Source organism: Amphibalanus amphitrite, unplaced genomic scaffold (assembly GCF_019059575.1).
Source record: "Amphibalanus amphitrite isolate SeventyFive unplaced genomic scaffold, NRLGWU_Aamphi_draft 000004F_arrow, whole genome shotgun sequence".
Lineage (NCBI taxonomy): Eukaryota > Metazoa > Arthropoda > Thecostraca > Balanomorpha > Balanidae > Amphibalanus > Amphibalanus amphitrite.
In genome coordinates this window covers 721,447-734,164 of record NW_024881501.1, presented here as the reverse complement: position 1 = coordinate 734,164, position 12,718 = coordinate 721,447, and the positions used below count along the sequence as shown (strand labels likewise).

At 49.3% G+C, this 12,718-nt stretch overlaps 1 protein-coding gene across 1 annotated transcript in view; it reads right to left on the bottom strand.

Annotated features, from left to right (window-relative positions):
- The window catches only part of LOC122374923 (paramyosin, long form-like), a 55,945-nt gene extending 43,608 nt beyond the window's left edge, over nt 1-12,337 (bottom strand). The window contains exons 1-2 of the mRNA XM_043354026.1: nt 11,815-12,337; nt 2,973-3,029 (exon numbers count right to left, since the gene is read on the bottom strand). Of these exons, the coding sequence (XP_043209961.1) occupies nt 2,973-3,029; nt 11,815-11,931 (174 nt within the window). The 5' untranslated portion in view covers nt 11,932-12,337. The remainder of the gene's footprint in view (nt 1-2,972; nt 3,030-11,814) is intronic.
- Nucleotides 12,338-12,718: the final 381 nt, after the last annotated feature.

The following is a 12,718-nucleotide window of genomic DNA, read 5'->3' as shown; positions in this document are numbered from 1 at the left end:
AATCCATTTAACGCTAGCCAGTTTTCTCAGAAATTCAGCTAGCAATTGAAGCAATTCTCGTGCTGTGTTCAAAAAGATGTTTACAGTGAGGGTCGAACTTAGAAAAACGAACAATAACTCTGTCACTGCGATAGGTTTACTATTCAAAATTAGCTCAGAGGCGGCGCAATTCTAAGCCAGCCAAGCGACTGAAATATGGAGACATCACAGCTCAACAACAACTATATCCAGATACTCCCATGGGAGAGCATTTCCAGGCCTCCCACTCTAATATTTCAGTAGATGGCAAAGTACCTCTCACTGTGAAAGTCATGTACAGGTCTAAGGACCACCCGGATCGAAAAATAGCCGAGTCTTTGATGATCAGGAACCACCGCCCACGTCTAAACAGTAACGACTCGTCATGGCCTATCCTGTGAAATTATATGTATGTACATTGTTCATGTGTGTATATGTGTTGTGCGAACTGCTTTGAGATATGTATTAGTGATTTGGATTGTTTATTGATGTGCTTGTTTTCATTTGATTTGTATAGACTCACCTTCCACACGCGGTCTTCACAGATGTTAGGATAATTTCGTCTTAAACTGTCCTTACTTTCTTTCGGTCTAAAGCCTTTGTCATGATTTTCTAGCTTTATGAAGGTATCTAAACCTGATTATAGGTATTGTTATTGGCCGGTAGGTGTATCTAAACCTGTGTTCTCATAGATAGAGTTTTCACCTTTCAACGGAATTATAATACCTACTTTGTTACAGTGGTACGATATCGATTTTGTCACGAACTGATGTACGTAATTTTGTAGAGGCAGTTGGAACGCGATGCGGCGAAACGAAACTATTGTTTAGCTTGATTATATATGTTCGACAAAGGGCAGTGGCCGAAATATCACATATTTTCTGTCAATAAAGCACATTTTTCGGCACTTTTTTTATTCAATATCGAGGAAAGGTCATGCTTATATATTTTCAAATAACGACTATTATCATATTAAACAAACATATGGCTTGCCGTTCCTGAAATCAGGCAGCAGATTCCATCAAATATCAAATTTTGTACTTAACGTGATTGTTTCCCTTTAAATCCTCGGACTTACGGGAGTCGAACGGACCACCTCGGTTTTTGCAAATAATTCACGCAAAAAATGTGTGATCACCTTTAAGCTCTTAGTACCCTCGAGTCAATCAGTTTTACACTTACTCTAAAACTTTTAGGGCCCTCACTCAAATGACTGTTGACCTGTGGCCTGTTTCTCGAGAACATATCACACCGAAATAATGGTTCGGATGTCGGCGCACATTATCTGTGCGTTTCAGTCTTTTTGTGGTTGTGAGCATTTCACAACCACAAAAAGACTGCCCGATGTCCCAAAAGCCCCTCCTTAAGAGCACACGTTCCTGCGCATAAACACAATTATACTAAGGTTAGGAAGTGATTTTTTGTTCAATTTATTCTAAAATAACTGCTTTATGAAATTGGCTGAACTCGTGAGAATCGAATACATGAGACTTCGTTGTACCTGAGCCTCGTTGTACCTGAGCTCGTTGTAACGAGCACATCAGAGATGCTCGGAACAGAAAAGAAGACACTCCCTTTGGCTTCCATCAAACTAAACATCCAGATATTCAGCTGGGCAGCGACAACATCTCGATCCAAATTTTGCATGTCTCCAAAGACGGTCCAGACAGAAAGATTTGGGAATCAATATACATTCGTGATCTGAAACCTACCCTTAACACACAAACCTCAACGTGGTCTTTGATACGACGTGGCACCTGAGCCTGACAGACTGATCGACATCGATCAACTGTATGCAATGTGTATGTCCTATTTGTATGTTGTATGTGTGTGTGTGTTTTTTTTTTTCGCTGTGTGTTTGTGTGATGAATGTATTTAATGTGTTTTAATTCACAATATCTGGGGCACCTATTTGTTCCAAAGAATATGTTCAAAAGAATGATGCACGATACGATACGAGGTTTATTTGATGCCAATTTATACGATGTTTATTTGATACGATGTCGATCTACATGCATGTGTGTAACGAAATGTTCTTGCGCCGCCAACTGTTATATAATATGAAGGAAGTACTGGATGAAATAACTGCAGACAAAACTATCAGCCCGAATGCATATTTACTCAAATGTTTGCAAATAAAACTCCACAGCTGATGATGGCGCAATGCCGAAAGCTTCTCAAGAATTTGTTTTATTTCGAATCCGGAATTTACTTTTAGATAGAATGAGAGTGAGGTTAATTTTCTTACTATTTGTTACAATATCTCTTAAATTAGCATTCAAACATATTCAAGACTGTGAAACCCAAATGGCATCAATTAGTCCAGAATCTAGCATTTGCCGTAAATGATGCTCCGTAATTTCGATGGCGTGACTTACTTCGGTCTCCGGCTTTATGAAACCGAATTGGCATATACGCCAAATCTGGCATACTTGACGGAACGCCGTAAGTAATTCCTTTTTGCGGGCTGGGCGGCGCTTAAATTCGTAGGGGTATAATGACTGATTTTCGCACGTGATTAAATCACGCATAGTGTAGAAAACACCATTGGCTATGGAAAAAGCGTAGCCTTCAGAATAACGGTGAGAGAGAGAGAGAGAGAGAGAGAGAGAGAGAGAGAGAGAGAGAGAGAGAGAGAGAGAGAGAGAGAGAGAGACAGACAGACAGACAGACAGACAGACAGACAGACAGACAGACAGAGAGAGACAGAGAGACAGAGAGACAGAGAGACAGAGAGACAGAGAGACAGAGAGACAGAGAGAGAGAGAGAGAGAGAGAGAGAGAGAGAGAGAGAGAGAAAGAGAGAGAGAGAGAGAGAGAGAGAGAGAGAGAGAGAGAGACAGAGAGACAGAGACAGAAAGAGAGAGAGAGAGAGAGAGAGAGAGAGGGGGGGACAGAGACAGAGACAGAGAGCGGGGAAGAGGGGGGGTGCGTCGGTGGTGGTGGCCACTCACCCGCTGTCGGATCTCGCGCTCGGACTCGAGGTCATCCTGCAGCTGGCGGATGCGGTCCTGCGGGCACACAGACAGCGCGCGTCACATCGGGCGGCGGCCGGCCGGCGCGCGGCACCTACACGGACATTGGACATTGGACATGTGGTACGGGCAATATCCTAACTTGATTCAGATTCAGATTCAGATATATTTCGCAATATGTCCACATACTAGGTGGCTATTCTCATTTGCACGTCATGTACATGGGTAGGCTATTAAATCGACTAATGTATGTGTCGTGTCCATACGCTCATCATGCATGCATACAACTCACGCACATTCGCTCACCAGGTCTCAGTCAGCACGTGATACATAATGCATACAACACACGCACACTCACTCAACGCCTGGACAATATATGTCGCTTAAGTTTCCGACGAAAATGCCTGTCACCGACAGGTATGCGCGACTTGTTCAGCCACATCACACCGCGGTAGCAGAGTCTACGTCTTGGGCTGTACATATGCAATCTACCCGGGTAGTATGCAAACTACCCGACAGCCTGGACAGTATGCATACGACTAGGATAGTATGCTACCCGACCATTTTGATAGCAACTATGCATACCTACTGCCCGAAGGTTTTTAATTGTTTGCATGCTGCCCCTTTTCCACTCAAGGCTTTAAATTGATGAAATACTAGGACTTACTCCACAAGGAGATCGAATGGGTCGGAGCGCTTTCAATATGTATTATACATATCGTCGTCAGCGAATCAATAACGGGTCGAATCGAGTCGGGTATCGAAGAGGTTCGGGAGCTGCGCGGCAGAGCGATCACATACTATTCGAATTATGCATTAAAGAGAATAAAAAACACGTGAGAACAATCATGATACACTAGCTGCTAAAATGAATTAAAATGGGGTGCTAAAATGCATAAATGGCACGTATAAAAGTACAATAAGGGGGGGGGAAACAGGATACCTATGGTGATAAAGACTGAGTAGAAAAGGGAACAAAGACTATACAAAACTGAGTGCAAAAACTGTAAAAGGACGAGTACAAATATAAATACATACAAAGGCCGAACTAGACGTAAACACTACTGACAAAAACGGCGGATTATCGGCAGCCAGCGGTCATGCAGCAGGGCACCCGAGTTCCTGTTCACGTTTGCGTCATTCGGCGACACCAGGACGGCTTCACGCCGACCAACAGTCCGAATATAGGCCGATTCCAGGAGAAGTCGCATCTGGTGATGACTGGCTCGATTCAAGATCTTGATGGCATCGAAAGCAGGTGAGCAGTCTCTATGGGTACTGAAGGCCGATGTATTGGCTCTCGAGCGGACTGCTCCAGTCCAGCTCTCCCGGTGTTCTCGGAGTCTCGTGCCCAGCTCACGATCTGTCTCGCCGATATAGACCATTGGGTCACCGTCCACTTGGCAGGAGCACTCGATCCGATAGATGACGTTGCTCTGTTGTAGCTTAGGCAGATGGTGCTTAGCCTTGCTGCAGAGCAGCGAGCCGATGGTGACTGAAGGCTTGGAGACGAGCTGGATCCCGATCTTGCTGGCCTCCCGTTTGAGTTGGTAGAACAGGGGGCCGGCAAACGGAACAGAGACTCGGACAGGCGCCGGGTGTGAGTTCGCGCTAGGTGGCGCTGGTAGGGCCCTTGCCTTCAGTCTGAGATCGGTCCGAGTCTTCTGAATGGCCGAGTCGATGAATGATCGTGGGTAGCCATGATGATGAAACTTCTGGCGGATGAAGTCAAGCTCCTGCTGGCGGTCTCTCATGGACGAACAGTATCGGATCGCTCGAGTGCAGTCAGATCGAATGGCCGCTCTCAGGTAGCGGGTCTCGGTGTAGGAGCTGAAGGCAGGCACTTGGTTGGTGTTGCAGGACTTCCTGTAGACCTTGGTGCAGAACTTGTCGTCTCTTCTAGTGATGCAGATGTCAAGATACGGTAGCTGTCGGTTTACTTCCAAGTCAGTGGTGACATTGATGCTGGAGTCCTTGCTGTTCAGCTGGTTGACCCACGTGCTGAGGATGTCGTCACTGCCCTCGAACAAGACCAGGTAGTCGTCCGCGTATCGGCAGAAAGCATGGACCCTGCCACCACAGTTGGCCGCCAGGAGCTCCAGATCCATGCTTTCTGCCGATACGCGGACGACTACCTGGTCTTGTTCGAGGGCAGTGACGACATCCTCAGCACGTGGGTCAACCAGCTGAACAGCAAGGACTCCAGCATCAATGTCACCACTGACTTGGAAGTAAACCGACAGCTACCGTATCTTGACATCTGCATCACTAGAAGAGACGACAAGTTCTGCACCAAGGTCTACAGGAAGTCCTGCAACACCAACCAAGTGCCTGCCTTCAGCTCCTACACCGAGACCCGCTACCTGAGAGCGGCCATTCGATCTGACTGCACTCGAGCGATCCGATACTGTTCGTCCATGAGAGACCGCCAGCAGGAGCTTGACTTCATCCGCCAGAAGTTTCATCATCATGGCTACCCACGATCATTCATCGACTCGGCCATTCAGAAGACTCGGACCGATCTCAGACTGAAGGCAAGGGCCCTACCAGCGCCACCTAGCGCGAACTCACACCCGGCGCCTGTCCGAGTCTCTGTTCCGTTTGCCGGCCCCCTGTTCTACCAACTCAAACGGGAGGCCAGCAAGATCGGGATCCAGCTCGTCTCCAAGCCTTCAGTCACCATCGGCTCGCTGCTCTGCAGCAAGGCTAAGCACCATCTGCCTAAGCTACAACAGAGCAACGTCATCTATCGGATCGAGTGCTCCTGCCAAGTGGACGGTGACCCAATGGTCTATATCGGCGAGACAGATCGTGAGCTGGGCACGAGACTCCGAGAACACCGGGAGAGCTGGACTGGAGCAGTCCGCTCGAGAGCCAATACATCGGCCTTCAGTACCCATAGAGACTGCTCACCTGCTTTCGATGCCATCAAGATCTTGAATCGAGCCAGTCATCACCAGATGCGACTTCTCCTGGAATCGGCCTATATTCGGACTGTTGGTCGGCGTGAAGCCGTCCTGGTGTCGCCGAATGACGCAAACGTGAACAGGAACTCGGGTGCCCTGCTGCATGACCGCTGGCTGCCGATAATCCGCCGTTTTTGTCAGTAGTGTTTACGTCTAGTTCGGCCTTTGTATGTATTTATATTTGTACTCGTCCTTTTACAGTTTTTGCACTCAGTTTTGTATAGTCTTTGTTCCCTTTTCTACTCAGTCTTTATCACCATAGGTATCCTGTTTCCCCCCCCCCTTATTGTACTTTTATACGTGCCATTTATGCATTTTAGCACCCCATTTTAATTCATTTTAGCAGCTAGTGTATCATGATTGTTCTCACGTGTTTTTTATTCTCTTTAATGCATAATTCGAATAGTATGTGATCGCTCTGCCGCGCAGCTCCCGAACCTCTTCGATACCCGACTCGATTCGACCCGTTATTGATTCGCTGACGACGATATGTATAATACATATTGAAAGCGCTCCGACCCATTCGATCTCCTTGTGGAGTAAGTCCTAGTATTTCATCAATTTAATTCCATCTCCACATCATGTCATTACGTCAAGGCTTTAAACTTATTTCATTTCCTTAGCAGGGTGCGGCGACTGTTGAATTTGTTGTTGAATTTGTTTTAAATTAGTGGTTGTATTACATTGTATTGTATTTCATATCTTTGTGGGATCCAATAACGTTGGCTTTTACCACCACAGTGTCAAGTACATAAAGACAAGAGAGAGGAACAGGGTGGTCAGGGTGAGAACTAGCGAACACACAGATGTAAAAAATCGCATTAAAATAGAAACATCAATTCTTATCGCCCTTAAAAGCTGAGCCGGTGAAGACAATGAGCACATGGATGTTACACGGTGAAAACATTACAAGAAAATGGCAATTAAATCTCATAAAAGGGAATCGTATCACTCGGTTTGCGTATACCCAGATGCTGAACAAGGAAGCCAAAAAGCACCAAAACGGATGCGATCTTCCCGCCAAAATGGAGGGACTAGGAATAGTATTTTGGGTGCTTTTATCAGCTCTGAAGTTTAATCATGGTGTTTAAAACTGAAACTTAGATTAGAACCATCCACACGCTTCCGTATGTTGGTGCTATTCCAAGCACTTCTGAAGCAGGAAAATGCCTCGAGTGCGGACAAATTTTCAACTACGGACACGGAGCATAGACGAGTACCTAAGAGTATGTATTAGATTACTAAATGTAGAACACTTAAAGTGCATGTTAGCGCCGAGGGCTCTTGTTGTAGAACCGTAGCATCCGACTAGCACAACGGGGTGCTAATCTTTTTTACAGTGCACATCACCGTACCGGTCTATGTCCGGTTTGCGCACGTGGCTTTCACATTGGCGCGGAAGGTGTTCGGGTTGCCGTTATGCCGCATCACGTTTGGGAGACTGTTCCAAGTCCGAAGAGCACGCACTGGCACGGCCTTTTGCGTGGCCTCAAGTCGACATCGGCGTGTGTGAAGCATGTCATCAGTGATCGCACGAGTTGTCCGCTCTGACACGCCTGCACGGGGGCACACGAGTGATCTGAGGTTATCAGGAGCACCGGTGCTGTGGACAAGTTTGTGTATAAGCGCACAGTCTCTGAACTCAACAAGCTCTTGAAATGGTAACCAGCCTAGTTGCCTACGAGCAGATGAGATGTGATCACTCTTCCTTTTCTTAGTTATGATCCTAAATGGCGAAGTTCAGCATCTTATTGACACGGTGTTGAAGCTGCTGTGTGGGTGGAGCCCAGGCTGGTAAGCAGTATGTAACGTGAGGCATAAATAAAGTCTGGATGAGTGTAGTCATGGTTTGAGGGGGAGGTGTGTCACCTAGTTTTTTTTTTTAGCGTGATGAGAGTGGCGTAACCCCTTTGAATGACCTTGGCAGTGTGTTTTTCCATCGACAGAAACTTGTCGATGACGACTCCCAGAATTTTAATGTGGTCATTTGACTCTAGTGTGATACCGTCGACGGTGCTCCGAAAATCGGCGGCTTTTTATTGATGGCGGGGTTCCGACCAAGGCCACGTCTGTTTTAGACGGATTGACCTTGAGCCCGTTGATTCTGAACCATGTAGATAGGGTGCTTAGATCCCGTTTTACGTTCTGTCTGAACTTGAGAAGCTCTCCTTCTGTGGGAGGCGCGCTAATGCAGCAGTACAGAATCATCGGCGTATGCTACGATTTTGCAGCTATCAGACAGGTGACTAGATATGCCATTAGTGAACACGTTGAACAGAATGAGTCCCAACGTGCTCCCCTGGACCACTCCAAACTCTACGCTCTCGAGGCTGTTGTTCCCCAGTGGGCCTGGCAGGTGTACATACACTGGCAACTAGGGTTACACCACGGTTGGACGGGGGGATGTGCAGTCTGTCTTTAAAGTATACCGCGCAAAGTAATGATGGATCCATCAAGCCTTACCGATGAAGGGCCTGCTTTAATTTGGAAGTCACCGAACCAATTGACCTGGGGAATGGACGAGCACGTCCATTGCTTCGGTGACTCAAATTTAGCAGTCCTTCCTCGGTCAGGCTTGATGGATCCACCGTCACTTTGCGCGGTACTTTTAAGACAGACTGGCAGCTACACTGGCAGCTAGGGTTACACCACGGGTGGGCGGGGCCGCGGGGGTGTACACTGGCAGCTAGGGTTACACCACGGGTGGGCGGGGGGGGGTGTACACTCAACACTGGCAGCTAGGGTAATGCCACGCCCGGCCTGGCAGGTGTACCCTGGCAGCTAAAGTTACACCACGGTTGGGCGGGGAGGTGTACACTGGCTCTAGAGTTACACCACGGTTGGGCGGGGAGGTGTACACTGGCTCTAGGGTTACACCACGGTTGGGCGGGGAGGTGTACACTGGCTCTAGGGTTAAGCCACGGCCGAGCGGGAGGAAACGCTGGTGGTATACCTGCTTCGGTCCTCGGCAGCCGTACCACCTGGAAGAAAAGGTTTAAGCTGTGTTTGTAATCAAAGCGGGACATCTCAAACAGTAAGTATGCAAAAACAATGCATTAATTGAAACATGACAGCAAGCAAAGTATTCACAAAAATGGTTCAAAAGTCCAAAAATATAGTGTGATTATGAAAAAACGCAAGGATTTGTATGTTACAAAGTGCTATTAGTTAACAGTACAACATTCCAAGAGCGTGCGCCGCTTGGCCCGACCGACAAGATTAAGAGCAGATCTTCAGGCGAGAACTAAATACAAACTTTGAAGAACACAGCTATTCTGGTCTGTCATTTATGCGCGTTGATCATTTTGTGTAACACTGGCGATATAAAAATGCAGCATGCTTAGATGTAGTTTGTGAGCGGCCAGATCAGCCGAATATCGGAGGAGCGGCCAGGTGGCTGAGCCCTCGCCGAGTTGGTTTGGCGCTGAATGGTACGCCCCGGGCCGCCCTGCAGTGCGTGGCCTGCTCCGTACCGGCTACACAGCCAGCTGCAGCCCCAGCCGACACGTGGCCGGCGGCGCCAACCAAACTGGATGCGTGCCATGCGAATTACACCTTTTTGCGTTAGCTTTTGACCATTGAACAAAACATTTGTATATATTCGCCATAAAGGTGGCGCTACAAATGGGCGGTTGGTCCAAAGAATCTCCATTGTGCAAAACCATTCGGCGGTCCTTCTCTAGCGAATGGGTCAACATTGAGCAAAACAAATAGTCAACCATCGAAACTTTTCGTCATTGAGCAGTCGGGAATTCATGATTGGCTAAAACCGTCTGTATTTCAGCATTCAGGAAAATAGATCCGCATTGAACGAAACAATTGATCGCGTACACTGGCGGCCGCAAGGGGCATAGAGCTCGCTCGGCCCAATCCCTGCCATTTCCCTCACATAGGGTAGACCGGGGCAAGGCGCATCTCCTTAACGTTTGAATCGTGATAGGGAATAGCTGTTTTTAAGCACTAGCTATTTTGCTCTACTAGCTATATTGACGCTAGTTGTTTTGTCATAGCTGATTTGATATACTAGTTATTTTGCATTACTAGCTGTTTTAGCGCTAGCTGTTTTGTCACTAGCTGTTTGGAAGCACTAGGTCTTTTGTACTAGCTCAAAAGTCACTAGCTCAATAGTCACTAGCTCTAGCTGTTTTGACGTGGACCCATAAATTAGGGGACAGCTTAGCGCTTATGTAAGCCACTGAACGTTTGTCTTCATAGCCCCAGGGACAAAATTCATGACTCACTTACTGGTAACGCGTCAAAAGGGAAGAAGTGATTTAAGTCAAAATGGGCGCTTTGCCCCGGTACCGGGGCAAGGCGCCCCCTTCCGAGGGACGTGAGAACAAACATCTGCTGTAGCTTTAGCACGGCGGTATGTACGTACGTATCTAAAAATTGTTGCTCGTGACTGTAAGCCATAAATCAAGTTTGCGCTAGACATATTTTTGGCAGCATTCGGAATGATCCACTGGTCAACTGCAGTCACGGTAAAAAATCAAGCTCATGGCGGTTAGGAAATGTTGATACCTGTCCCTGGCTGAGTGATTGCAGTGACTGAGTGACCCCCGTGCCCGCGCCCGGCCCATGCTCCTCCCCCTTCCTCCTACGCGACGGGTACATATTTAGAGGTGATTTTATGACATGCTTTGTACAGCGTAACTGGGGCAAAGCGCCCCCTGGGGCTGGGGCGCTTTACCCTCGCGTCAACTAAATCATACTTTGTCACCTGACGCACTGACGGCGTAAGTGACGCAAACTATGTTTGGCAAAAATAAATAAATGCCTTTCTCCCACGAAAACTATGGCAGTACGCTAAAGTGCATCCTTTAACATTAAGTCACGAACTGACTTGTTAAAAATGTCGTGAATATTGCACGAACATCACATAAAACAAAGTTTGCCTCAGAGCAGCTCCAACTTCCGATCAATCCTGTCAAAAAATATTGACGCAGCAGAAATAAAAGGCGAGCTTTCTGGGGAGCCCGCTCATTGGTCGGCAAGAACTTTAAAAAATAATATATTAACGTAACGGGCATTACCTCGGGGGTGCAAATATAAGATATGGACGTGGGGCGCATTACCTCGGGGGTGCGCCGTGCCGCGGTCTACCCTACCGAGTGGATAATGGAACAAGTACACAGTGCGACTGTCCAAATAACCCCACGCTACCCTATCTTTGGCATATATTAACGAGTGTGTCAACCAATAATGGGCCTGATATGACTAGTAAACCGGCTGCCAGAGCCCAAATTGTTAACAAGCCAAAATCTTGATAATTTTTACTTAAATCTGACCTATGACGTCTTTGGTGACCTCGAGGTCAATTTAATTAGGTTCCGCTCGTCACTTTGTCTAGGGCTATCAACAAGCGCTAGAATTTTGACAATCGGCTCAGTAGTTTCGGAGACAGGAGGGGAGGCTCTATGGAGCCCCCCCCCCCCCTCCCTTCGTCAGCAGTGTTATGGAAAATACCCGTCATGCGCGGGTTAAGCAGTGCGCACATAGGTGTCAGGCACTATGGTACCCGGAAGTCTCAATCAAGCATCCCTCGAGATTATCATTGTTAGAGCAGAGCATTAGAGTGGGAACACTAAATTTGGAAACCTTAATATTAAATACGGATGATTTTCCGTGACACCGACATGTTCCAGCTGGGCAGGGTCGGAGAAGACAGCGAAGATTGAACATTAATGTAAGGAAAGATGAATGTTATCCTCCATTGCTTTCACGGGTATCCATTCCGAGCGAGGCGGAGCAGCCAGTGGTCGGTCGCTGGGAGCGGCGCGGTCCGGGCTGCTGCGGGCCGGGCGGGCCGGCGCGCCACTCTGCCCAGTGCCCGCCCCCGGGCCGGTACCCACCTCCATGCGGGCCAGGGCGATCTGGTCCGTGTGGAACTCCACCTGGACGTCGGAGCCGCCGCCGCCACCCGACGACGACATGTACGTGTACTTGCGCGTCGTCTTGGAGGAGGACATGGCTGGCCGGCTGGTGTTGGTCGCGTTCGGGGGGAGGACTGGCTGGCCGAACCGGGCGCGCTCGCCACCGTTCACCGCTCGCTGCACGGCACAACCGCGTTTCGGCGCCTGGAACTGGCTCCAGCGGGCACCTGGCCGCCGACGGGCCAGTGCGCCTGCGCCGCCGTGCTCAGGTTACGGCCGCGGCGCCGGCGGCCTTTTTTAGACAAGCTGGCTGGCGGCGGTGGGGAATCGGCCGGCCGACACCCGGGCTCGCGGCGCCGTCTGACTCATGGAAGCGCTCCCGGTGCGCCCCCGCCCACTCCGGTCCGGTCAGCTCAGGTCAGGTCGGGTCGGGTGTTCCCATCTGTTCTGTGCCGCCGCCGCCGCCCGGCGGTGACACCTGGGCTGGCGCGCGGCGGCGCCCGGTCACCAGCGGCCGCGCGCGCCGGCGCCCGGTGGTGACACCTGCGCTGGCGCGCTGCGGCGCCGGTCACCGGCCAGCGGGCCAACCCGCTGGCAGCGACCCGCTGCTGTCCGTGTCCGGTCCGTGCCCGGTCCGTGTCCGGTCCGTGTCCGGTCCGTGTCCGTGCCCGGTCCGTGCCCGGTCCGTGTCCGGTCCGTGTCCGTGCCCGGTCCGACCGCAGCTCAGTCCGCTGCTGTCAGCGGCCGGCCCCGGGCCCGCCGTTTTCGGCACCCTTCTTGGTAGCAGCGATATGGCGGGGTTTTGTGTGGTATTTTGGTTTGTGGATGGCGGCCATTTCGGGCACCGTACAGCTCAGCCAGCGCACATTGGGCCGATTTCCCA